Here is a 27,129-nt window from a genome sequence, read left to right as displayed (position 1 = left end):
GCGAGACCTATTGCATTTTCAATGCTTGTTTGTTCTTAGTCTATACAAATGGTTTAGAAAAGTTTCTGTTAGAGAATTGTTCAGATTTCCCTAAAGTAAATGGTAGACAGATACCTTTGTTATCCTATGCTGATGACACTGTATTAATTACCCTAACTGCTAATAGCATGCAACAGTGTTTGATTGCATTTAATGACTTCATGAAGGACCTAGACCTTAGGGTCAATTTTACGAAGTCTTTTGTTATGGTATGTGGCCCTAGAGGGACAAAAACCCGTAGGTTTGTTGTAGACAACCTGATTATTGAAAAAGTTGAGAACTTTAATTATTTAGGCAATCTATTTAATAAAAATTTGAGCTGGGACCCATTAATAACGGCCCGAGTACAAAAAGCAACGCGATCCATAGAGGCTCCTTTTCGTTTCGCGAGTAAATTGGGCCAGAAACCAATTGCTGATTTAAAGACCTTATATAAAGCCAAATGTTAGCCTGTTGCCACATATGGGGCAGGGGTGTGGGGGACACATAAATCTACCCAAATACAAGTCATGGAGAACAAGTTTTTAAAGCGTCTTTTGTCAATTCCAACTAGTTCACCAAATGATTTTTCCCATATAGAGATGGGTATAGAATTTGTGAGCGATATTATTCATGTCTCCCCATTACTCCTGTGGTGGAAAATTTGGTTATCTGAGGACTTGCAGCTTATAAAAGAAATTTTGAAAGATTGCCTAAGATTGGATCATGCTGAGCGGATCCCATGGTTGTCATACGTGAAGGAAACTTTTTATAAAATTGGTCTAGGTCATATTTATGAAAGTCCAGAATTTATTCAGCAGGACACAAGGATTGTAATTAGGAATGCTTATCGTGATACTTTGGGTCAGTTAAAACACAATGAACAAGTACAATATCAAAAGGGTAAATTGCAGCATCAATTTTATCTATTTTTTACTGTACATCGCAATGGCGATTTTATTTGACGTGATTTCGACTAAATATATTGCATTTTCTGTTTTGCTTTTCCGAAACAAGGGGGTTGGTGTGAGAGGCTACCCCCTTGTCCATGTGATAACAAAGCTCAACAACGCACTTTGCACCTTGTTCTCTTTTGCACTATGTATGAAAATCCAAGAAACCGGTTTATTAAACCTATCTTAATGGATATTCGTCCTTGCAATTATAAAGAAGGCTATGAGTATCTAAAATCGTTGCATACTGCTACTATATGTAGCACCATGCTTAGCTTTATTAAATTGTCATTTACCATTAGGAATCGCTACTGAAATTTTTTTGATGCTCTAGTGGGAATACTGAGTAAATATCTGTTGTAAGTTTACAGGTTAACATGAAAGGTTCTATCGTTTTTTCATGTGATATTTATAAATTGTGATAGCAGATTGCATTTTACTATTGCATATTTGGGCCTTTTTATCTTTTATGATTTATGTTAATTTTTAGGGATTGTAATTGTTTTTGGTGATCTGCTGAAATATGGTTAAGAAATTAATTTTATGTTAATAACTTGATCCTGTAGATTTGAAAACCATTTGTAAAACTTGTTTTTATTCAAATGTGTACTTTTATGATTCCTTGGATGAATCGAAATAAAGTTTATGAACTGAACTGAACTGAGTGTAGGCGAGAGTCTGTCCCTTTTGTCAGTTAAGTACGGTGGTGTGTGATGTCTGCAAAAAAAATACACTCAGGCCGCCGCCTTTCCTCGTCTCCAAGGCTTACAAGTAGATTAAGGAGATGGTATAGTGAGTCTAGACATTTACAGCCTCTGGTTTAAAGCTCAACCAGCCATCACTGGCTACTTCTGCAAAACTCCCCGGTCTGCTCCTGTGGAGGCAATACTGGGCCAAGAAGGCTTGCCCTTTATGCCCATCTTAATAACATCTCCTCATCTATCCTCAGGGGAAGCACAGAGGATTCCTTGTGGCCTCACGGCGGGTCATACAAGGCACTGCGAAGGGGCAATGACCCAGATGACTCAGCTGGTCACTTGAGTCTACCAAATTTGTCTATCGGTTCCACCTCTAAGTACAAATATGGGTCCCGGTTCACGCGCCCGCCACCCAACCGAGCAGACAGATAATTAACAGACAGACAAATAATAGTGTTTTGTTTCACCCTCTCCTACTTTTTGTGTTTTGGGTACAGAATTGTATATTTGTATATATTGTAATTACTTCTCTTTTGATTACTGTATATAGTCTGGTTTTTCCCCCCCGGTTTTTTGACCCAATATTTTGTCCTATGTTAAAATTATAATCATTTATTGGCAGAAAAGAGCATTTTAAAAAAACAGGTTAATAAAGTGTTTCCTGTTATGAAGTAGTGTTGTTTAATTTATCCCTTTATACCTTTCTGTTCTACTTATTCATCTAATTGATGTTCCTTGCCCAGGTATGGGAGGGTAATATGGGCAGAACCCCTGTTCATTTCACAGCAGAGTAAACAGCACAGCTCTTTAAACCAGTCAAATTTTGAGCATCTTACGGCTGGTTCATTTACTGCATCTGTCGCTGACTTTTAGGCAAAACTGGACCTGGAACTTCTCTTTACCCAGCAGAGTAGTCAAAACATTACTGTGAATAGGGAAAAACCTAATAGTATGACTGTGACTGCATCTGTGGACTCTTTAGAACAGGGTGACGCTGACCAGGGATCAAGCGTTGACTGTGCACTCTGGCATACCAGAGGACCCCAGGAGGTCTCAGGCAGGGTTGTTCTGGTTATGGATGAGACGGAAACTGCCTGCAGTAATCTCGATCAAAGAAGTACAATCAAGGGGTTGGGAAGTCCCTTATGACCAAGTTGACAAAGATGGCTATACCAAGAGTAGATTCAGGGAGGAATACCCCAGTAGTAAGCTCTTCCCCCAGACGACTCTCATTGCCTTTCTTATCTCATATATTCATGAGATAGCTACCCTGGAAGAATGCCACTTGGTTGTTTTAGTGGGAGATCTGAATGCAAAAATTTCGAATTCTGTGCTGGAGATCTATACCAACCCAGATAAAGAGGAGATTTGGCATATTACATATTCCCTCCTACCATATAAAATAAAAATGGACAAACGGTGTCTACTTTTGCTTGATAGTATCAGCAGCATGAACTTTGTCATTTTAAATGGTAGGGTTCCGCTTGATAAAACAGCAGAATTTACTTTTAACTCTCATCAAACGCAAAGCTTAGTGGACTAGGTGGTTGTCTCCTACCAAATGTTTGGGGCCTGTGAAAAATTAGTGGTATCTCCGTAAATAGGGAGTGACCACAGTGTATTGGGTTTGACAATTGCCGGTAGGTAATTTACCCGCATTGAACCAAGGGAACTTGGACCAGGGCTCTGAAGTCTTTAATAAAGCTAATGGCCGTTCCTTTCGGACCCCAAAAGATACCATCGAGGTAGGTGTGATGGTGAAGAAAGGTTACGTAGAATGGCACGGCTCTGATTCTCCAAACATTCTACAGTTTTTCGAGGCACAAATGAAGGAGATAAAAAACTTCAGTACTGACTCGACTGGCCCCCGGGTTGTAAACCAGGGTTTGCCACTTCTGCAAGTATTAAATCAAGAAATTAACCTTTTAATCAGAAAACAACATTTACAATTCTCCACTGGCAAACAGGAAATCAACCTCTTTAAGCGAGTTAGAAATCGTTATAGAATTAGAGAAAAGAGAAGGGAGTTTGATGCCAAATGGACCGGGCTAAGGGAAGCCGACAGAGCCAAAAACAAAAAAAAATACTGGCATCTAATCGCAGAATACTGCGATTCAAGACAGAGGGCTCTGCCGATTCCAATCCCAGAAAGGGAGTGGGTGGTTTATATCTCACTATTATATAAAAACAATGGTACAGTACCTATTTTGACGCCCTCTATAGAGGAGTCTTCTCTACTAGAATATGGTCCTCCATCAGGGGATGAAGTAGTGGGTTACATAAAGAATAGTAGATCCTCAGGCGCACAAGGGCCGGATGGAATTTCTATCGTATTAATGAAAAAGGAGCCAGCGGCTTGGGGAGCTCTTTTAGCACATTTCTTTTATTTCTGCTTCCGCACTACTAATATCTGCTCCTCCTGGAAGGGGAGAATTATAGTTCCTTTGTATGACAAGCATTTGCAATGCAGTAGGTCTCGCATTAGGAAAGTTTGATCTATTGGTATTGTAAATGACACATTTTTGGGTTTCGCCTGCCGAAGGCTGCGCTCTGCGCAGCTTTTCGGCGCAGGCGAAATCCTTTGTTAACTATAAGTGCTTCGGGAACGTCCCCCGGCTCCCATTGGCTAGCTCCATAAATGGAGGCTAGCCATTGGGTGCCAGATCTGTCCGTCAAGGCCGGACCAGATTCGGGGGCGTTCCCGAGAATTTTTCTCTTTTGCCCACGTCATGCGGCGGTGGGCGGGGCTTTTTTTTTGGCTGGTTGAGGTTTTTTTTTTGCCATTTGGCGGCCGACCGCCGGCCGAGGAAGTCCAGGCTTGATTGACCCCTATGGCCCCACTGCTCCGCACCAGGATTCTCCTATGGAGTATACCCGTCTTGTGGGGTTATGTGTTCAGTCAGATACCTTCTTTATTAAGGCACATTAGTCCGGCGTTTTTCCTTCACCCGGTATACAGGCAGTCTCCTTCACGACTTGCGGCAGCCACTCTGCACTCGCACTGAACACTGCTCACCACTTCCCGATCCCGGAAATGGAGCACACCACACCCGGCGCCACGAGATTTGCGGCATACTTATAGAAGGCCGAACACCGTAAGGCAGCCGCTGGAAGGGGTAGGTGCAGAAGTACGAGCATCCTGCTAGAACCATGAGTAAAACTCCCCCATTAGGGGGACGAATGCGTGGTATCACTGACAGTATCTACCTACAGAGATGCTTGTATGTATGTACCTCGCCGTGTTTATCGATCGGGCGGGGGCTCACTTCGGGGGCCGCTGCTCTAATGATGGTGATTAATCTCCTCAGTTTGTCTCCGGGCACGATCACCCCCACCTCCCCCCTCCGGGGTGAGTCAGAGACGGGCTGGGAGGAGAGCGTTACAAGGGGATGCCTCAGAGGTTACTTGAATGACGGGGGCGGGAGCGGGTCTAAAGAAGCAGCGGTCATCTGCTTACTCCAGCCCCCAGCCAAATTCAATACTCGTGTTTAATTGCACTGAGCTCCTTTCCCCGAGCGCCGAGGGAGGGGGCGGCCTCCTTCCGCTGCACATGGCGTGGGGGGTGTTCATGCAGGGCTCTGGCACACGGGGACGCCTGCCCGCAAATAAAAATTATTCGGCTCCTCAGACTGGAGACAACCGATTTTTAACAAGGTTAGACGGAGGCTAATGGGACGTGCTAATTCCTCCTACTTCTCCAGACCTCTCTGCCGCCTCTCCCCCAACCCCCCTGTCTCTTCGAGAAGACTGATCGGGAAGTGGTGTAATGGGTCTTAACGCTAGCTCTACATTTTTTCGCTGCTTTCTGAGAGCTCATTTTCCTAAAGTGTGTTTTTTGGTTTCGCCTGCGTGAACCCTGCCAGCATTATCACCTGCAACCTACAAATGACCTGAAATGCGAAGAAAAAAATAATAATAAAATAAATAACACAACAGAGCCATGATGCAGAAACTGAACGCTGTGCGGCAACGAAGGGCATGGGGTGTTTCTCGTCACCGCCACCCGGGCCAATAGCAGGCAAAGCAGCAGGCGGCGTCAACATACTGTATAGCTCTATGGATGTATATATGTGTATATTCATGACGTAGACGCTGGGGGCGTGGGCGGGAAAGACGAGAGGGCGGGGGTCTGTCATGTATTTACTTTGGCAATACTTGTCTGACTTGTCGTGCCAATAAAGTAGATTGTATCATGTTGTGAAGGATGGGCGGGCAGAGGAGAAAAAAAGGGGAGGAGGCAGGGAGGGTAGAGGAGTAGAGAGGGCAGAAAGGGGGCGGCAGGGCAGTGCAGGGGAGGAAAAGAAGGAAGGAGGAGGGCAGAAAGAAGGGGAGAGGAGGAGGCCACGAGAGGGAGACAGACAGGGGAGGTTGGAATGAATTGCTCGTCTTGCCAGCTGGAAGGCTCGGCTCCCTGAAAGTTTTCTCGGTGTCCTTTCGCTTGTCTTCTATCGGCGCGGACCCTCAAGGTGACATCTGGCCCGCCCCACCGGCTCCGCGGCAGTGCACACGCCCCTTAGCCCCGGCACCGACCTGCCAGTCGGGCTCCCCGGATGTGGCTCGAGCGCTGTGCCCGGCTTCCCACCTGCTCTCCCGGGTCCGAAGGCGCCTCAAAGCCTTGTTCATCTAGGCTGCATCACATTGTTGCCAGGCTTCAAACCTCCGATTGGCACAAGTCTTACTGTATTTAACCAGCTTGTCTTGCTTTTGCCCAGTTCTTCTCTTAGATACTTTATTCTCTGTGTGGGTTTATTTCGGGTGACGCGCGCTGCTGCGTATCTCCCCTCGTAGCTTGGACCAGCCCGTGGGTTGCAGGTTATATTTTTTTTAATAGAATTTCTGTTCTGACTGCCACCGACCCTCCGTTTTCTTTAAACTGGATTTATTTCAAAGATTTCCGGTGGAATGCACGTTCGCTAATCGCCACCCTCAGCCCCTGGCACGGAGCGTCCCAGGGAGTGCCCGGACCTCCTCGTCGCTTCAGTGGATATCAGTCTGGGGCGGGAAGGCTGGCTGCAGTGCTATGGAGTGCTAGAGAGTGCCTAGGGAGTGCTAGAGAGTGCAGAGTGCCTAGGGAGTGCTAGAGAGTGCAGAGTGACTAGGGAGTGCTAGAGAGTGCAGAGTGACTAGTGAGTGCTAGGGAGTGCTAGAGAGTGCAGAGTGACTAGTGAGTGCTAGAGAGTGCAGAGTGCTAGGGAGTGCTAGAGAGTGCAGAGTGACTAGGGAGTGCTAGAGAGTGCAGAGTGACTAGGGAGTGCTAGAGAGTGCAGAGTGACTAGGGAGTGCTAGGGAGTGCTAGAGAATGCAGAGTGACTAGTGAGTGCTAGGGAGTGCTAGGGACTGCAGAGAGACTGCTAGGGAGTGCTAGGGAGTGCAGAGTGACTGCAGAATGCTAGGGAGTGCAGAGTGGCTGCCGAGATTAACCTAATGGCAATGTAAATGACAATGCCATTTATTTATCTGTTTTCAAAACCAACACATAAATACAAATTTTGTCATTTACAATGCCAATAGCTCTAACTTTTCCAAAGGCGAAACCATTGCATTGTAAATGCTTGTTTATTATGTGTTGGTTTTGAAAATAGCGAAATTAATAGCTTTGTCATTTACAATGCCAATAGTTTTAACTTTCGCAAATGTGACACTTATAGCATTTGTAATGCAATATGTGTTGTATTTACTTGACTTAGATGTATTGATATTACAAATAACAATGGCTTTTAATTTTTTTAAGTAATTAATACTTAAATAAAAGTTATTGTAATTTATAATGGCAATAGCTTAAACTTTTGTAAATAACTTTTGTGAAGATTATGTTCAGTGTATTTTATTGTGATGAAAATCCAAGAACATAAGTGAAATATTAGCATCTTTTTGTGGCATTTGTAATAAAGCTTGAAACATTGAGAGAACATATTTGAACCAGTTGTTGTTGAATGGTTGCACAGATTGATGCTGTGGTGGCGCTGAGTGATGTGGTGGCGACGAGTGATACTGTGGCGTTCGATGATGCTGTGGTAGTGCATAGTGATGTTGTGGTGCCCCTAAGTGATGCTGTGGTGATGCGATAGATAGATAGAGGGAGGGCGATAGATAGATAGATAGAGGGAGGGCGATAGATAGAGTGAGGGCGATAGATAGAGTGAGGGCGATAGATAGAGTGAGGGCGATAGAGTGAGGGCGATAGATAGAGTGAGGGCGATAGATAGAGTGAGGGCGATAGATAGAGTGAGGGCGATAGATAGAGTGAGGGCGATAGATAGAGTGAGGGCGATAGATAGAGGGAGGGCGATAGATAGAGTGAGGGCGATAGATAGAGGGAGGGCGATAGATAGAGGGAGGGCGATAGATAGAGGGAGGGCGATAGATAGAGGGAGGGCGATAGATAGAGGGAGGGCGATAGATAGAGGGAGGGCGATAGATAGAGGGAGGGCGATAGATAGAGGGAGGGCGATAGATAGAGGGAGGGCGATAGATAGAGGGAGGGCGATAGATAGAGGGAGGGCGATAGATAGAGGGAGGGCGATTGATAGAGGGAGGGCGATTGATAGAGGGAGGGCGATTGATAGAGGGAGGGCGATTGATAGATAGAGAGAGGGAGGGCGTTAGATAGATAGAGGGAGGGAGGGCGATAGAGGGAGGGCAATAGATAGATAGATAGTGGGGACACAGCTAGTCAGAGGATGAAGTGTGAAGGGGGTGTGAGGAAAAGGGGGGGAGGGGAGTATACATGGGATATGGGAGAGGCGGGGGTTGGAGGGATGAGGTGCGTAACTGAAATAGAGGCTAGAGGACAACATAGAAACTGTAAAACGCAGAAGGGAGGGGGGGCAGAAATATGAAATAAAATAGCAAGGAGGGGAATGGAAAAATAGGAATGACCAGCAGGATGGAGGAGTGATGGTGAAGAGGCAAAAATGGATGAGATGGCCTGAAAGGAGAAGGGGAATGAAAATAAAGGAAACAAGCCTGACCTGAAAAGGGCCAGATTGAAAAAGATGTCCAACAGCGTTCCATATTCTACAGATCCCTTCAGCATTTTGAACCCCAGTTTAGCATCATATGAAGACTGCAACACATTTCACAGATGTGCCTGTTTCCATAAGTAACCTGCCCACTAGGGGTGAGTTCTCTGTACCATTCATGCTGCAGATCAGGGCTAAACACCCAGCCTAAGTGTACAAATTGACGGTTACATACTCACTATCACCATATTTATTCATGTATTTTATTCATGACTATGAAAAAGCACACTGTGACCTTGAGCGGTTACATTTGACCACTGATTAGAGTGCAATAAAACTATAATCAAAAGATTAGAAGCAAAATGCAATACAAAAGCCCTAAAAATATCACTTTGAAAATAACGTCGGACAAATAGTTGTTACCGGTTAACAAATCTGAGATGTTCTAGGCCAGAGATGAAAAGAATAGGAGAAAAACACTGCTAGAAGCCTAGGTCTGGGGATTTGTAATTCAGTCAGCGTCTGACTGCGAGCCAACCTAAACGGATCCTCCGGACAGCTAGAGTTTTGGCGTAAACAAGCAAGTGTTTTTTGTGGGTAAGCACCTGTATGTTATCCATGTACATTTAAATTGGGAAGGGAAGTGCAAAGCCAATAGCGAACAATAATTAAAAAAGAGTGTTGAGATTAAATCTATGGAGAGCAACAGGGTGAACAAGTGAAAACTAAATGCCAGTGGTGGCCACAGGGTGTTTAATAAGAAAGACTGTCTCTGAGAGCGATTTCACGCTCTATGGTGTTGATGAGAGCGAGGTAATGAGGAAGAAATAACTGAGGATGCCAGGGTGAACAGCAAGAGGTAAGTGTCGCTTTACTATGTGAGTGGCCACAACACTTTAATCTTTAGAAGAAAACAAAATTGCTGGCAGAAGTATTTCACGGTGCTCTCGCAACACAGGCAGAGTGATAAATCATAGACGCGCTCGTGAGAAGACGCAATATCTCTGGCGGTGGCACAGAGCGCAGGCTCTAAAGAACAATGCAGGAGAATGGCACGGGCAAATGTGCAGTGAAACGTAGCGCGAGCCCTAAGATGAGCTGTGAAGGGCTTGCGGTGTTAAACAATAATGGAGAGCATTTCAGACGGCAGGCACGAGCACTAATGATGCAGTTAGAGGCATTCGCGCGAGGCGAGCGTAACGGACAGCTTGCTGTAAATGTAAAAACAAGGTAAGATAAAGGCTAAAGAGAGCAGTAAAAAGGACACAACTAGTGTGACATGGCAGACAGCAGGCACCGACAGGTGAAAGGCTGTTCAGTTTAATAAGCGCATGGCAAACGCGCGAGATGATCGTAAAGGCAGCTTGCAGTAATTAACAAGCTCTCTGCATTGCGTGGTGGGGCGGGGGAGCAGCTTCCTTTGAAGCCTGATGCCGAGGATGTGGCTGGTGATGTGCACGCGGCTGGCTCACATGAACTGTACCCGATCCGCAGTTTTGGATAGACTTTTGAAAGCCTTACTATAATCTCGACAAACCAGCTTTGCTCAAGCAATCCTGTAGTCGAGACCTAAAAAGGGCCCAGAGAACCATCCCACCAGTTTTAGACAGATTGCGTTGTTGGACGCTACGGGTAAATTATTCGCAAAAAGCATACTCTGTCACCTGCAGCAATGAGCCAATGACCAGAACATTTTACCTCTGGAACAGGCGGGCCTTAGAAAGAATCACGGAACCCAGGACAACATTGTGGCTGTCCAGACCATTTTAGAGAAATATACTTTCTCACAAAGCATGCCGGTCTATACAGCTTTCATTGATTTCTCCACGGTGTTTGATAAAGTGGATCGTCAAACGCTGTGGAGAAAGCTGCATCATCTTGGAATGCCACACCATCTTCTGGAACTCTTGATAGACCTCTTGATAGATTTACATTCAGACACTTGGTGTCAAGTGATGATGGGAGGCCAGCAGGGTCTATCTTGTAGGATTGAGACTGGTAATGGGCTGAAGCAGGGCTGCCTGTTGGCCCCTCTTCTGTTTTTCCTCTATATATATTATCTTCCGGGCACGCTAAATTCAGTGAGGGGGTATGCCCCTAGAATTGGTTCTTTGTCTATAGCTTCCCTACTTTACGCAGACGACTTGCAACGTCGACTGGATGCCCTAATGAAATATGTGGAGGGTCATTTGTTGAAAATTAAGTTTTCCAATAGCAAAATCTTAATCTTCCGCAAAAAAGGTCATAGAATAAAGAAAGGGTATAAGTGGTTGTTAGGGTATGAGGAACTGGAATTGGTCGACGCATTTGTCTCTGCGAAAGGTTTTTGTAAGAAATGGGCGAGACTCAGACCATATTAAATTATGTGTTAGTAAGGCCGCCTCTCAGGCTGGAGCTCTGAACAGATTTTATAAAATCTGTGGGAGTTGTCATTTTGGTCTTGTCCTGTCTGTCTTTAAGGTTAAAGTTCCGACCTCAATAACCTACTCTGCAGAAGTTTTGGATAATAATTACTGGCTCGCCTTTGATAAGGCTGAAGGCTGGTTCTTCGGCAAATTTGTAATCTAAATTCTCTGGCCGCCCCACATGTTTTACGCTTGGAATTTGGTTTAGTCTCCTCTTTTATTTTAGCTTTGTCAGCGGTCCTGAGGTGGGGGAACACTCTCCTTTGGGGAGATGAGGGCTCCCTCAGGGCAGCCTTGAGAGTTGAAATCTTTGACAAGCAAAATGATTAGTCAGCATTTTTTAGATCATTTGCATATTGGGCTCAGTTTAAATAGTAATTCTCCTATGCCAAAGTCTGCATTGAAGCTATTCATAAAGAACTCTGTAAACTCTATTAGCATGGCAAGAGATATTGCTCTAAGTAACTCTAAGTCCCAAAATGAGTTGGTTTGTGGTAGTGCCTTGGGGAAAAGGCATCAATCTTATTTAACACAGAATCACCCACATGGGACTAGAATACTGATGCTTATTTTGAGAATTAATCTGTTGCCCTTAAGAGATGTTACTGGCATATGGGATAACATCCCGAAAGAGGAGAGAATTTGTAAATTATGTTATACTAAAATCCAGGATCTTAATCATGTTCTATTTGTGTGTCCGGAATTATAAAGGGCAAGGCGCTTGTTTTTAAGACCATCATTTATTAAATTTAATATCCATTCAGCCCAGGAGGCCAGAAAATTTGTTTTATCGCCACCAAATGAAATGGTCTGTTTTAGGATACTCCAATTTTTAAAAACTTTTTTGGCTATTTATTAGGGTTTATTAAAAATCTCGCTATTAGTTGCCATTACTGTACAAAAAGTATATTCACCCTTCTGCTGTACTTTTTAATCTATTGTTGTATTTTAGGAAAAAAAGGGAAATATTAATTGTATTGTATTTAAAATTGTCTTTTTTACTGTAATGATGCATTTTGTGGACCTACGTAGGAGTTCCTAACAAATAAAACTTTTTGTTTGAGGGACGTACCTTAGGCTCATGACCCAGAATGATCTGTTTATGATGCAATGGGATTTTAGTTGAATCCAGCACCCTACTGCTACAATGAGTTTCTTAAGTTGGGTATTATGTGCTCTTGGTTTCCTTTCTTAGTCTGTCTAATTCATGTTAGCCTGCCAACTTTTCTATATCCAGTGAGCTATCCGAGTATAGGCACTAGTAGGGTGTGCAATATTTCCCCTCAAAAAGTTAAGAATATTCGGAAGAAGCATGCTGGAACCCACGGGCTAGTCTCTTATCCTAACGCAACAAGAGTTTGCATGGGCAGAGTGTATGAGCAGGGTCTGTCATAGAAGATATGGTCAAACCACTCATAATGCTCATGGCACATATGCTTGTCCAAATAAATAAATGTGTGAATGTGGTTATGCTCATTTAAAGGTAAAATATGAAATAGGACAGTTAATGTTTATAGTAATTGTTTATTTGCAATACCTTCATGCATTTTTTCTAATATGCTGTTTTATTTTCAGGAAGTTTGGGGAGCACCCTCAACCCAAACGTCTCACCAGGTAAGTTTAGAATTTTTTACTTTAATTAGTCATTAAGATAGTCTGGTGTGAAAATGGGTGATATGGGTTTGATAGTCACTGTCTCTTGCCGTTTGATCTCTTAAGAACGTATATGTACTACAATGTACGCATTATACAAAACACTTGAAAAATACACTTTTTGCCAAACTGTAAGGAATTTCACAATTTGAAACTGCTTTAGACATCAGAAATTAATTGAAGATAACTAATTCATAGTCTCTTTCTCCCATATGTTCCTCATTATTGACTTCAGGTCTCTGCCACAAACTAACCAAGATCATCTCATCAAAAAACCTTGACTATACCAAGGCACCAGTTATTTGCTCGAGAGACTACTTTTTTTAATGCTTTTTTCTTTATAAAACTTTTTTGTCTTTGATGGCATGAGAGCAAGCATACATTGGACCAGAAATGAATTGGGCAGCAGGAGCATGAGACAGATTTTAGCACTAGATTGCTTGCAGTTCTACTAGCATAGTGTACTTCTGACGAAGTCTTAGAAAGCAACCTCAGTATTAGGATGATATCTGGTCTGCAAGGGATGAGATTGATATTGATGATGCAGGCTTGCTGTAACGCCCCAAACTTAGGATTATAATGGAGATCTACTTGTAGCCTTATGTCAGAGCTAAAAATACCAGAAATTGCTATGAGAAATGAGATTGTTGTATTTTGGATGATCTACAGGAAACAAAATGACCTCTGGACAGATTTTTTAGGACAAGTTCGAGGCCTCCAGATATCTGACCTGTCGTGATCCAACCCTATGTGGAGTCTCTTTGAAAAAATGTCCATGCTGTAGGTAGATTAGCTTTCTTGGTGGCTGAATAAGACCAATAAGTATTAAAGAAACATTAAAAGAAACAAGAAAAGTTGTGGTGACCTTTTGTTCATTTGTATTTAATAAGAACATGCTCTGTTTTTTTACTTTGTGTGCACAGGTCTTTGGCTAAATTTTGTATGGGTTTGGAGTAAGTATGGGTGAAATTTGCGAATTCGCGTTCCGCGAATTCACGCGAGATCGAATTCACAATCCGCAAAATCTGCGAATTCGTGCGAATTTGCGGATTTTTGGTTTTTTGCGTGTTAGCGGGGTTTTTTGCGTGTTCGTGTGGTTTTTTGCGTGTTCGCGGGGCTTTTTGCGTGTTCGCGGGCCGCTTGCATGGCGAAGTTACCCATGCGGTCGTGTATGGGCACAGCACCCTCTGGTTCACCACTGCCACCCTCTGGTTCATCACTGCCACCCTTTGGTTCACCCCTGCCACCCTCTGGTTCACCCCTGCCACCCTCTGGTTCACCCCTGCCACCCTCTGGTTCACCCCTGCCACCCTCTGATTCAGCACTGCCACCCTCTGGTTCAGCACTGCCACCCTCTGGTTCAGCACTGCCACCCTCTGGTTCAGCACTGCCACCCTCTGGTTCAGCACTGCCACCCTCTGGTTCACCCCTGTCACCCTCTGGTTCACCACTGTCACCCTCTGGTTCACCACTGTCACCCTCTGGTTCACCACTGCCACCCTCTGGTTCACCACTGCCACCCTCTGGTTCACCCCTGCCACCCTCTGGTTCACCCCTGCCACCCTCTGGTTCACCCCTGCCACCCTCTGGTTCACCCCTGCCACCCTCTGGTTTGATATTTGATATTTGATATTTGATATTTTGATATTTGTGGGTATTTGTAAAGCGCGAGCGTTCGCTCCCAGGGGAGCATCATGGCGCTAAGCGAGTTACGGAGGAATAACTGGAATACGTGGTGAAATAAAAAAATGGAACTAGATAGCAGCCAGGACAGAGGAATCGGAGAGTTTGTAGACCCATGTCTTAAGGAGTTTCCTGAAGTTGTTCTCATTATTGATGACTCTGAGGTCAATGGGCAAGGTGTTCCAGGCTTTAGCTGCCAGAACATTAAAGGACTTTCCTCCTCTGGTCTTATATTTAAATCTGGGGATTTGGACAAGGTTAGTCCCAGAAGATCTCAGGCAGCGCGAAGGATTGTAGCGCTTGAAGCGGTTTACAAAATAGCGGGGTCCTGTATTTTGCATGGTCTTATGAACTGTGAGAAGCAGTTTGAAGAAAATTCTTTTGTGTAATGGCATCCAATGAAGTGAATTCAGGGCTGCAGATGCAGATGACCTTCTGGGGAGTTGCAAAACCAATCGAGCTGCAGCATGTTGTAAACTCTGCAGCTTCCTGAGGGTAGATTTTTTCACCCCAGCCATAAGGCCGTTGCAGTAGTCAAGTCGGGAGAGTAGAAGGGCTACCGCGACTGACTTTCTGGCTGCGATTGGGAGGAAATCAAAGAATTTCCTCAGAGATTTTATTAGTCCAAAACATCGACCAGCAGTGATCTTGACGTGGTCGTCAAAAGTGAGGGAGGAATCAAATTGTACACCCAGATTTCTTGCTGCTGTAACTGCACTAGGAGGAGCCTCGGAGCCTGTGGGCCACCAGTCTTTAGGGGAGAAAGAGATATTCTTACCTATTGGAATAATCTCTGTCTTTGCGCTATTGCATCTGAGATGGTTAGTGTTTAGCCATGCAAAGACATCGGAAAGGCAGTTTTTAAAGCGAAGCTCTGCGTCCGTACGCTGTTTGTCGATGGTGATGACCAATTGTGTGTCGTCAGCGTAGGACGTAACCAGGATACCATGCGACTCTATCACAGCTAAGAGGGGTGCCATGTAGATATTAAAAAATAGGGGGCTCAATATGGACCCCTGGGGCACTCCAGATGTAATTAACTTTTCGCTGGAAAGATAGGGTCCAAGTGCTACAGTCTGGGACCTGTTTGATAAAAAAGATGAAATCCAGGCCAAGGCTAAGTCTGTCACACCGATCTCTCGCATTCGATTGATTAGAATAGCGTGTGAGATGGTATCGAATGCCGCTGTGAGATCCAACAGGATGAGGACAGCTTGCTTGCCCTCATCCTGTAGGAATTTGATGGAGTCGGTAAGCTCGATCAAGGCTGTTTCTGTCGAGTGACCGGAGCGGAAGCCCGATTGCTGTGGATGCAGGATGTTGTGGGCTTCTGTGAAGGTTTTAAGTTCCTCGTGCACTAAATGCTCCGTGACTTTGCCTAGGAAAGGAAGTAAGGAGATAGGCCGCATATTAGTCAGGTCTGTAGGTGGTTTATTCTGTTTTTTTAACAGAGGTTTGACAGTGGCCTTCTTCCAATTGACAGGTACAATTCCAGATGCAAGGGATTCATTAATGATTCCATTGATGTGGGGATTGACTGTATCAATCAGGTGATGGAGGATGATAGGGGGACAAGAGTCCGTGGGTGCTCCTGATTTGCAGGCGCGGATTGCCTTACGTGTCTGTTCCAAGGATACTGGTTTAAAACTGGAGAGAGGAAGGTGATTAACTGTGACTTGTGTGGTGGTCGTCGGGGGTAGAGGAAAGTCTTTCTGAATGTTGACAATTTTGTCAACGAAGTAGTCTGCAATTTGGTTGCAGAGACTCTCTGACGGAGGTATGTCAACGGTAAGAGCTTTTGGGTGGGTAAAGGACTTGACTATAGTGAAGATTGTTTTTTGATTTTGGTGCGCTTCCATTATAAGATTAGTAAAATAGTCCTTTTTAGCTGCTTTGATGTCAGAGAGATATACTTTTCTCTGTTGAACATAACGAGTTTTGGAGGTCGTGTCATATGTTTGTCTCCACTGTCTTTCAAGTCTCCGGCATTGGAGGTGGCTATCTGCCAGGGTCTTAGTGTACCATGGGGCATTGGGTTTTCTTTTCTTGGGTCCCTTTCCTTGGTTACTTTTGGGTTCAGAGTTAACCGCAACTATTTGGCACATCCAGGTGTGGAAGTTACATGAGTCGGCTTCGACATCTCCTGTTAGTGCGGGGGGTAGGGGCAACGGTTTGGACTCAAGCTGTATACGTTCTGCCACCTTCTTCCAGTTGACTGAATAAGCGGCTTGGGTGTGTCTGGGGTTAGATAGGGGAGCAGTAGGTGTCATAATGTCAAAGGGGATAAAAAAATGATCGGTCCAAATTAAGGGCAGTGGAGGGGAGGTGGAAAGGGAAGGAATATTAGAACAGATGCCATCAATGGTATGACCAGCACTATGGGTGGCCATATTAATAAGTTGGGGGAGGCTGAAGATGTTCAGGGACTGTAAAAAGGAAATGACGTGGGGATCAGTGGAAGATTCCATGTGCAGATTCATATCACCAAGGAGCATGAAATTAGAATATTGTAACATAAGTGCGCCTAAGGCCTCGTCCAGAGAGTTGAGGAAAGAGGAGGGATTGCCCGGGGGACGGTAAAGGAGTCCGGCTGAGAAAGAGAACGATGGAGTAATTTTGATTGAAAACCCCAGACTTTCAACGTCTTTAAGATGGTATAGGTCGAATGTGTGGCAAGGAAATATATCCTTGATTATTAATGCTATCCCACCACCTCGACCTGAGGGTCTGTCCCTTCTAAAAATAGTGTACCCTGGGGGGAGGGCAATGGCCAGATCGGGGTTGGAAGAATCGTTAAGCCAACTTTCCGTAATAAACAAGGCATCCAGCTCTTGATTTAGTATTAGGTCGTGAACGTCTTGGCAATGGCAGGCTAAGGACCTGGCATTAACCAGACCTCCCTTGAAGAGGGTGGGGCGAGTATTTGGAGGGGCGTGCATATCGTCGAAGCCATTTGTAGGTGTCAAAGGTGTCCATTTACAACAAGGACATAACAGAGGGCTGGAAGAGGGATCTAAGTGGGGGCAGACATAACCATGGGGGGCGGGTGGAGGGCGTAGGGACAGTAAATGAATGTTGTCATACCTGATAGCAGGCTTTGGACCGACAGCATGCCCTGCGCCCAGCGCGATCCGGTCGCGGACGGGCGCAGACGGGCTTGGCTTAGGCGCGGCTTCGGCGCGCGTCCGGCGCGCCCGCTGCGCCAGCCCGCTGCGCCGTCTGGCCGGATTGCACATGATATAGGGAGAAAAGGGGGCGGTAGTATAGCGCGACTAGAGCGCTCTCCCTGCCTCCCTCAAGATGGCGCCCACCGTCGCCGGTGTTAGAACAAAGCGGGAATGGCGGAAAATAGAGATTTTAGGGTGGTAGCGGTGTCAGTGTGCCTACTAAAATATTTTCCCTTAGCTACAAGCAAGTCCCCCAAATTAAGAAAGAATAAAGGACTAAAAAGCAAATAAGTTTAAAATTAGCACAAAGCGTATTTCAAAGTATCCACGTTATTTTACAATTCACCACAGTTTTCCAGAAGTAAAAAGTAGCTCGCAGCCCCAGTTGCCTCGCTGGGGAGAGCTACTGTAGGGCACCGAGCGCGAGGAGAAGTCTGATTAAATATTCCAGGGGGGCGGGAGTATAGCGCGACTAGAGCGCTCTCCCTGCCTCCCTCAAGATGGCGCCCACCGTCGCCGGTGTTAGAACAAAGCGGGAATGGCGGAAAATAGAGATTTTAGGGTGGTAGCGGTGTCAGTGTGCCTACTAAAATATTTCCCCTTAGCTACAAGCAAGTCCCCCAAATTAAGAAAGAATAAAGGACTAAAAAGCAAATAAGTTTAAAATTAGCACAAAGCGTATTTCAAAGTATCCACGTTATTTTACAATTCACCACAGTTTTCCAGAAGTAAAAAGTAGCTCGCAGCCCCAGTTGCCTCGCTGGGGAGAGCTACTGTAGGGCACCGAGCGCGAGGAGAAGTCTGATTAAATATTCCAGGGGGGCGGGAGTATAGCGCGACTAGAGCGCTCTCCCTGCCTCCCTCAAGATGGCGCCCACCGTCGCCGGTGTTAGAACAAAGCGGGAATGGCGGAAAATAGAGATTTTAGGGTGGTAGCGGTGTCAGTGTGCCTACTAAAATATTTCCCCTTAGCTACAAGCAAGTCCCCCAAATTAAGAAAGAATAAAGGACTAAAAAGCAAATAAGTTTAAAATTAGCACAAAGCGTATTTCAAAGTATCCACGTTATTTTACAATTCACCACAGTTTTCCAGAAGTAAAAAGTAGCTCGCAGCCCCAGTTGCCTCGCTGGGGAGAGCTACTGTAGGGCCACTGTAGGGTTCACCCCTGCCACCCTCTGGTTCACCCCTGCCACCCTCTGGTTCACCCCTGCCACCCTCTGGTTCACCCCTGCCACCCTCTGGTTCAGCACTGTCACCCTCTGGTTCACCACTGCCACCCTCTGGTTCATCACATCACCTCTGGTTCACCACAGCACCTCTGGTTCACCACTGCCACCCTCTGGTTAACCACTGTCTCCGTCTGGTTCAGCACTGCCACCCTCTGGTTCACCACTACCACTCTCTGGTTCACCCCTGCCACCCTCTGGTTCACCCCTGCCACCCTCTGGTTCACCCCTGCCACCCTCTGGTTCACCCCTGCCACCCTCTGGTTCACCACTGCCACCCTCTGGTTCACCACTGCCACCCTCTGGTTCACCACTGCCACCCTTTGGTTCACCACTGCCACCCTCTACCGAGACCTTTTGTGACGCAGAGGCAGCACAAAAGATGCGCCATGGTGCTGGGTATTAACAACGTGACGCATCTGAGAGATGCGTCACGTTGTAAAGCCCTGCGCCATCAGGAGGCGTCCGGCGCAGGGGAGGGCGTTCCTGCGCAGGACCGCCTCCTAAAAGTGGCTGAGTGAAATCTACAAGATTTCACTTAGTCACTTTTAGGCCAATGCTGCGTCAAAACCCTGCGCCTGCTTGAAGCAGGCGCAAGGCTTGATGCAGCCATTGGGGAGATAGGGCCCCCCAGAGCATTGCTGGAGCTGCGTCGCAAGCGCGACGCAGCTCCAGCAATGCGCTGCTTTTCCGGCACAGATGAGCGACTCATCTGTGCCGTTTTTGCCACATGGTGCGCCGATTGTAAATGCGGCGCACCATGGGTGGCGGAGCTGCGGCGCACAATAATCCCTGGGGATGCGCCAGTGATTGTAAATCTGCCCCAATACATTTAGCCAACGAGGGAGCACTTACTGATGACAGTAGAAAGTACTCCAGTTGAGTAGAGGTATTGCACAAAAAGGTGGCATCTTCGTGGACAAACACGCAGGGCGGAATTCATTCTGCCCCCTGTTAGACTCGTTTTTTGTGCCCTTCTGCCTTCTGTTAGACTCGTTTTTCCCTTGTTTTTCTGCCCTTCTGCCCCCTGTTAGACTCGTTTTTTGTGCCCATGTGCCCTCTGTTAGACTAATTTTTCCCTTGTTTTTCTGCCCAGCCCTCTGTTAGACTCGTTTTTTGTGCCCTTCTGCCCTCTGTTATTCCCTTGTTTTTGTGCCTTTATGCCCTCTGTTAGACTCGTTTTTTGTGCCCTTCTGCCCTCTGTTAGACTCGTTTTTGTGCCTTTCTGCCCCGTTAGACTCGTTTTTTGTGCCCTTCTGCCCTCTGTTAGACTCGTTTTTCCCTTGTTTTTCTGCCCTTCTCCCCTTTGTTAGACTGCTTTTTGTGCCTTTCTGCCCCCTGCATCATCACTCAGCGCTACCCCAGCATCACTCAGCACCACCACATTATCACTCAGCACCACCACATTATCACTCAGCACCACCACAGCACCACTCGGCACCACCACAGCATCACTCAGCACCACCACAGCATCACCACAGCATCACTCAGCAGCACCACTCAGCAGCACCACTCAGTGCCACCATAGCATCACTCAGTGCCACCACATTATCACTCAGCACCACCACATTATCACTCAGCACCACCACAGCACCACTCAGCACTACCACAGCACCACTCAGCACTACCACAGCACCACTCAGCACCCCCACAGCATCACTCAGCACCCCCACAGCACCACTCAGCACCACCACAGCACCACTCAGCACCACCACAGCACCACTCAGCACCACCACAGCACCACTCAGCGCCACCACAACACCACTCAGCGCCACCACATTATCGCTCAGCGCCACCACATTATCACTCAGCAGCACCACAGCACCACTCAGCACCACCTCAGCATCACTCAGCACCACCACAGCACCAATCGGCACCACCACAGCACCAATCGGCACCCCCACAGCATCACTCAGCACCCCCACAGCATCACTCAGCACCCCCACAGCACCACTCAGCACCACCACAGCACCACTCAGCGCCACCACAACACCGCTCAGCGCCACCACATTATCGCTCAGCGCCACCACATTATCACTCAGCAGCACCACAGCACCACTCAGCGCCACCACATTATCGCTCAGCACCACCACATTATCGCTCAGCACCACCACAGCAGCACTCAGCACCACCACAGCATCACTCAGCACCATCCCAGTATCACTCAGCACCACTCAGCATGACCACAGCATCACCACAGCACCACTCAGCACCACCACAGCACCACCACAGCACCACTTAGCGCCACCCCAGCATCAATCTGCGCAACCATTCAACAACTGGTTCAAATATGTTCTCTCAATGTTTCAAACTTTATTACAAATGTCACAAAAAGATGTTAATATTTCACTTCTGTTCTTGGATTTTCATTTACACTGAACATAATCTTCACAAAAGTTATTTACAAAAGTTTAAGCTATTGCCATTATAAATTAAAATCACTTTTATTTAAGTATTAATTATTTAAAAAATGAAAAGCCATTGTAATTTGTAATATCAATACAGCTAAGTCACGTAAATACAAAACATGTTGCATTACAAATGCTATAGGTGTCACATTTGTGAAAGTTATAACTATTGGCATTGCAAATGACAAAGCTATTAATTTAGCTATTTTCAAAACCAACACATAAATAAAAAAAATTGTCATTTACAAGACCAATAGCTCAAACTTTCCTAATGCGAGACCTATTGCATTGCAAATGCTTGTTTTTATATCTGTCAGCGCTTCCTGTTGAGGTTTAATTTTCGTAACAGGTGCCTCATTGCCTACTTGTAACTATTCTCTGACCCTGCTTCAAGGGTCAGAGCAGGGTTAGAGAATAGTTGCAAGTAGGCAACGAGGCGCCAGGAAGCACTTACAGGCTTACAGCAGCGAGCGGAACGAATTTTCAGCCTATGCTTAGTTTGGAGTTCCAAACACTAGTTAAGGGGTCAGTGGGGTTACCCCTTGCCTGCCAGCACCATATTACTTAGTTCCAGGTCTATTGAGCAGCCGATTATCCTTCAGAGCGCAAGTGTTCCCTTTACACTAAAAACCCTTTCTGTTATCAAGTATTCAACAAATGTTCTGCTGTTTATCTACGTAACTGTAAAATTTATGTCCCTGGATGCGTACAGTGGGCAGCTACCTGTGCATCAACAGCTGATCTACATTTAATACATTTACATTTACAACCAAACAGCAGACGATGCAAGATTTGTAGCAAGTTGGTGTTTCCAGAAACCAAACCTCATCCTTGGATATTCCAGTCCCTTTGTAACTACGTACTAAATTCTGCAGTAAACATGTCCAAAAGGGTTAGATAAAACAGGAAACCCTGTTAACAAAGTAACATAAAAAGCCTCAACAATGTACTTATTTACCCCTGTTCTAATATTCATTATACAAAATAAATTAATATATCTCCTTTTGTCAGACGACATCAAACTGTATCTCAAAACACCATTAAACTCACCAGAACAAAAATAAAAATGAAATAGTAACTACCACTGATTTCATGAAAGCACATTAGCCTGGTTACATATATCCCCTCTAGTGTGAACAAGTAATTGTAGTGCCGTCACTAGTCTGACTCAGTTCTTCCTCTGCTGTTCATTGGTACACTTAAAAGAAGAAGATTTTGTGTGTGTGTGTACTTCCCAGAAGTCTCTACATCTGTGTCACACTGGAGAGAGGCTATAATATGAATTTAAAGTTCTGTTTCTCCAGTGTCACAAGATAGGAGAGATGAAATTCTTCATATTTTGATGTTTCAGTAATGTCAGGGTCATAGGAAGGCAGGCTGCAATTTGTTTGAGGAGTCGAGCTATGCTTGATGAGTTCTAAAATGTACATGTTGCTTTGGTATATTCAAAGATTGAGTCAAGCTTTTCAAGACCAAAGCCACTTTCTTGTCTCAAGATGATTCTGCTATTTTAACTGTTAAGGGGGTGTTGGTGGTGAGGTGTCTGTTAATCTGAGTATTAATTCTAAATCTATGCGGAATGTATTGTCAACAGAACGTCGAGGTTTAAAGGGGAATGTAATCAAAGACACCGTGTTGCACATAGTGGTATTGTTTGGTAAAGCAGGCTGATCGTGTACTTGATGAGTATTTTGTAAAAGTCTGCGTACTGAAAAATCATGTAAATCTCATGCATATCTTTTAAAGAAGTCAAAGTTGCAATCCTGCGCACATGTTAAAGTCCTGTGTTTTACACTTTGAAAATGGGTTAGTAGTGTATAGAAAGTAAACTAGTTGAATGACTTAAATGCAATGTTAAAAAGAAATGTCTGGTGTTCACAAGCAAATTTCCACTGAAATATTTTGTTCGAGTGAAATGTGTGCAGCACTTGCCAACATGTTGCAGGTTATCAAATTCCTATATATGTCATTCATCCCTTGCAATTGTGTAAGAATCAGTTGTGTCCCAGATGTATATATGTATGTATGTATGTATATATGTATGCATGTGTGAATAAATATATATATACTAGCAGCCCGCCCCAGCGTTGCCTGGGGCAGAAGGGGGCTGGGGGCAGCATTTCCGGATTTCGGCAGCGTTGCCCGGGGCAGAAGGGGCCTGGGGGCAACATTTCAGGCTTGGGTGCACTCCCACCTCGGCCCGCCCCGACATTGCCCAGACCGCCTCCCGCCTCGCCTTTGCCTTTGCCTTACCTGAGCCGCCGCTCTTCCCCGCGCTCCGGACTTCACCGCCACTCCTCGGTGCTCGTCACCGCTCCTCCCCGCCTGTCGTCATCACGCACGTTGCGGACATCGCTAGGTCGCGGCCAGCGCTACGTCGCGGCCGGCGCTACTTTTAAGGGACTACTTTGTTTTTAAAGTTTAATTTTTTAATGTACGTTTTTATTTTATTTTATGCAGCCTATGTCCATCTACACACCCTGAGGATTACAACAATGTATTGGGTGTGTGGATTGGCGCTGTGGTTCCTGAGTTTACCTTGCCAAAAGGTTTCTGTTCTCTCTTTATAATAGTAGTATAGATTTATTCACTGAAAAAACCATAGGTTTCAGGGGCATTATTAGTTGGAGATTTCACTCATACAAAACCATAGAAATTCGGTCGTTATAGTTAGTAGACCTAACTACAACTTGCGCCCCGCAATGCACTCCTGATGACGTCACATATTACATCACTCATGACATTGTCTGTGACATCACTCAGGACATCTTAAATGGCATCAAAGGTACATTGAAGTAAGAGTGGGTGTATGAATGTCTGAATGGTGATTTAGTAGGTTTGTGACTGACTATATAAGCAAGTGATTAAATGTGTCTTACTGAATGCATGGGTTAGTGACTAAACTGTGAATGTCTTTATTAGTCTGTTAGTTGCTGTGTAAGCGGCTGAATGGCTTGGTGAGTAGCTACATGAGTGTCTATATAGGTTATTTATTGGTTGTCTGAGTATCTATATGGGTGCCGGAGTGTCTTTGTGGGTGGGTGGGTGGGGAGGTGTGCGACTCTGTGCATAGATATGTGAGTGGTTGTTTCACTGGGTGTATGGGTTCAAGAGTGCATTTAGAAACAGCTGTATGGGTGGTTGAGTGTGCGTATGGGTGTGTTGGTGAGTGAATGGATGTCTCAGTGGTGCATGTGTGAGTAACTATATATGTTTTAAAGCAGTATATGAGAGTGTTGGAGTATATAAATGACTATATGTGAGAGTGAGTGATTGCAAGAATATCTGTATGGATGAATGTGTTTTTCTATGAGTGATTGTTTAAGAGAGTAAGTATGTGTTAGTATCTGTATAAATAAGTGTGGTGGTGTGTGTATTTTATTTTTATTTATTTTATTTTACAGATTTATAAAGCGCATGGCTGCCCGTAAGCGTCCCAGCGCTAGTGACAAGAAACCAGGTGCAGGGGGAGCATTACGGGAACAGCCATGTCTTGAGCGCCCTGCGGAATGAGAGCAGGTTAGGCTGGGCTCTGATGTCTGGGGGCAATGCGTTCCATAACTTGGAGGCATGATATGCAAAGAGTCGACCTCCAGAACGGGCTTTCTTGATTCTGGGTACGAATGCTAAGTTGCAGTGTGAGGAACGTAACGTTCTCTTGTTGGTATAGGGGGTGATAAGGTTTTTTAAGATGGGTGGTGCCTTACCATGCAGAATTTTATATGTCGTGCAAAGTGCCTTAAATTGTAGTCTCTCCTGAATAGGCAGCCAATGCAAGGCATTCAAGGCTGGTTTGGCTGAACAGCGACGATGGGTTCCTGTGAGAAGGCAGGCGGCAGTATTTTGTACTGTCTGAAGTTTTTATAGTACTTTTTTAGGGGCCCCCAAATAGAGGGCATTACCGTAGTCTAGGCGGGACAACACAAGGCCGTGAATCAAGAGTTTTTGGGATTGTGTTGGAAGTAAAGGCAGAATTTTTCTAGCGGCCCGTAGGAGGCCATGGCACACACCAGCCGTTTTTCTTGCTTGAGTGGAGAAATTGAGGCCTTCATCCAGCCAGATTCCTAGACTCTTGATTTCTTGTTTCGGATTGGGTGGTGTGCCCATTCAGGGCGGCCACAGGGATTTAGGTTGGTAGAGTGACTGATTGCATAGGACCTTTATCTCTGTCTTGTCATTATTAAGTTTGAGATGTTCATCCATTTAGTTATGTCGCTAAGACAGTTGTGAAGGTTGGTGAGGGATTGGTCATGCTGACTTAAGGAGACTACCAATTGGGTGTCGTCAGCGTAGGTTAAAAGCTTGATCCCAAATGGGGTGACGATCTTCTCAAGGGGGGACATGTAAACATTAAAAAGGGTCGGACTCAGGGACGAACCCTGAGGGACCCCACAGCTGATGGCAGTGGGCCTAGAAGTGAAATTACCATCTGCTACCTGGAAGGACCTATCGTTAAGGAAGGATTCCAACCATGACAGGGCCGTTCCTACAATTCCAAGATCTCTAAGCCTATGGACCAGTGTCGAATGGTTGACGGTGTCGAAGGCAGCACTCAGGTCCAGGAGGATCACTGCCACTGATCCTCCTGAATCCATGATTTTTCTTGCCTCTTCGACAACTGCCAACATTGCGGTTTCTGTGCTCTGGCCGGGCCTAAATCCCGTCTGAGACGGCTCCAGGAGACCATTGGTTTCGAGGTATTCAGAAAGGTGGTGATTGACATATTTCTCAGCTATTTTACTAATGCCTGGGAGCAAGGAGATCGGTCGAAAATTGCCTAGTTCTAGTGGGTCCAAATGCGATTTTTTAATAAGGGCTTTGACAATTGCTTTTTTCCAGCTAGGTGGAACAACGCCATAGGTAAGTGAGATATTAATCAGCTTTGCCAGGTAAGGAAGAATGGTAGGTGCAACTAACTTTAGGATGTTAAAGGGTGCGGGATCGGTTGGGGATCCACTTTTGATTGAATATAGTATTGCAGAGAGAGTATCTATTGTCAGGGGGGTGAAGTGGGACAATTGATGTGCTGTAGCATGGGGTGTGAGACGAGGCGGATTAGAGATGGAGAGAGCGTCAGATGTTTGTGACGGAAGAGAATTGAGAATGTTTTTAATCTTTGATTCAAAAAACTCCGCAAGTTCATTGCATCGGGTAGCTGATGGCTCTACTAAAGGGGGAGGATCAGGTGCTTTGAGAAGTTTCTTAGCAATTTGAAACGTCTCCCTTGATGAGTTGGTGGATGAATTGATTTTTTCCTCGAAATATTTGACTTGGGCGATTTTAAGTGCCTTTTTGTAATTGAGAATGGTCTGTTTATATTCACTTTTTTAATAGGGTCGAAATTTTTTCTCCAGTCTCTTTCTGATTTCTTACAGACTTTTTTTAAAAGTCGCATTTCCTGGGTAAACCATGGGGAGGTAATTTTACCTCGGGACTTACAGGAAGACTTTTTTGGTAGGGTTTTGTCCAATGTCTCTCCTATCCAATTCGAAAACTCTGCGTCGGCGTGAATAGGGTTGGAGACAAGTTTAGGGGGGAGCGCTCTAGATTTAACTTCCATTTTTCTGGGTCTAGCGTAGCCTAAGAGCGAGTGGGCTTATTAGGTAGAGATTTAGGGCGTAAGATGTGTGATAGCTGCCAATTCAGTGAAATTAAGAAATGGTCAGACCATGGTACCGGGGTATGATCTAAGATAGTAAGATCATTAATGTTGGAAAAGATAGGATCCAACAGGTGGCCCAGTGAATGGGTCGGTTGTCTACTTTGTAGCCTAAGCTGAAGGGTTTCAAGGTCTGCTATTAGGTCAGAGGCCGGTTTGACTTCCTTTTTATCAAAATGGATATTCAGATCTCCTAGGATCATAAAAGTGGAGTGAATGGCAGCCAATGTGCTTGTATGTTCCATAAGAGATTCACTGAACTGGCCCATGGGTCCTGGAGGGCGGTAGATAAGAAT

The 27,129-nt window shown here is 45.3% G+C and overlaps 1 protein-coding gene across 1 annotated transcript in view; it reads left to right on the top strand.

Moving 5' to 3' along the window:
- RBPJ (recombination signal binding protein for immunoglobulin kappa J region) overlaps positions 1-27,129 on the top strand; it is a 308,921-nt gene that overhangs the window by 93,613 nt on the left and 188,179 nt on the right. The window contains exon 2 of the mRNA XM_078678369.1: positions 12,612-12,650. Coding sequence (XP_078534495.1) covers positions 12,612-12,650 — 39 coding nt within the window. The remainder of the gene's footprint in view (positions 1-12,611; positions 12,651-27,129) is intronic.

Source organism: Lissotriton helveticus, chromosome 2_2 (genome assembly GCF_964261635.1).
Source record: "Lissotriton helveticus chromosome 2_2, aLisHel1.1, whole genome shotgun sequence".
Classification (NCBI taxonomy): domain Eukaryota; kingdom Metazoa; phylum Chordata; class Amphibia; order Caudata; family Salamandridae; genus Lissotriton; species Lissotriton helveticus.
The sequence above is the reverse complement of the archived record's forward strand: the minus strand, read 5'-3'. Positions and strand labels throughout refer to the sequence as shown.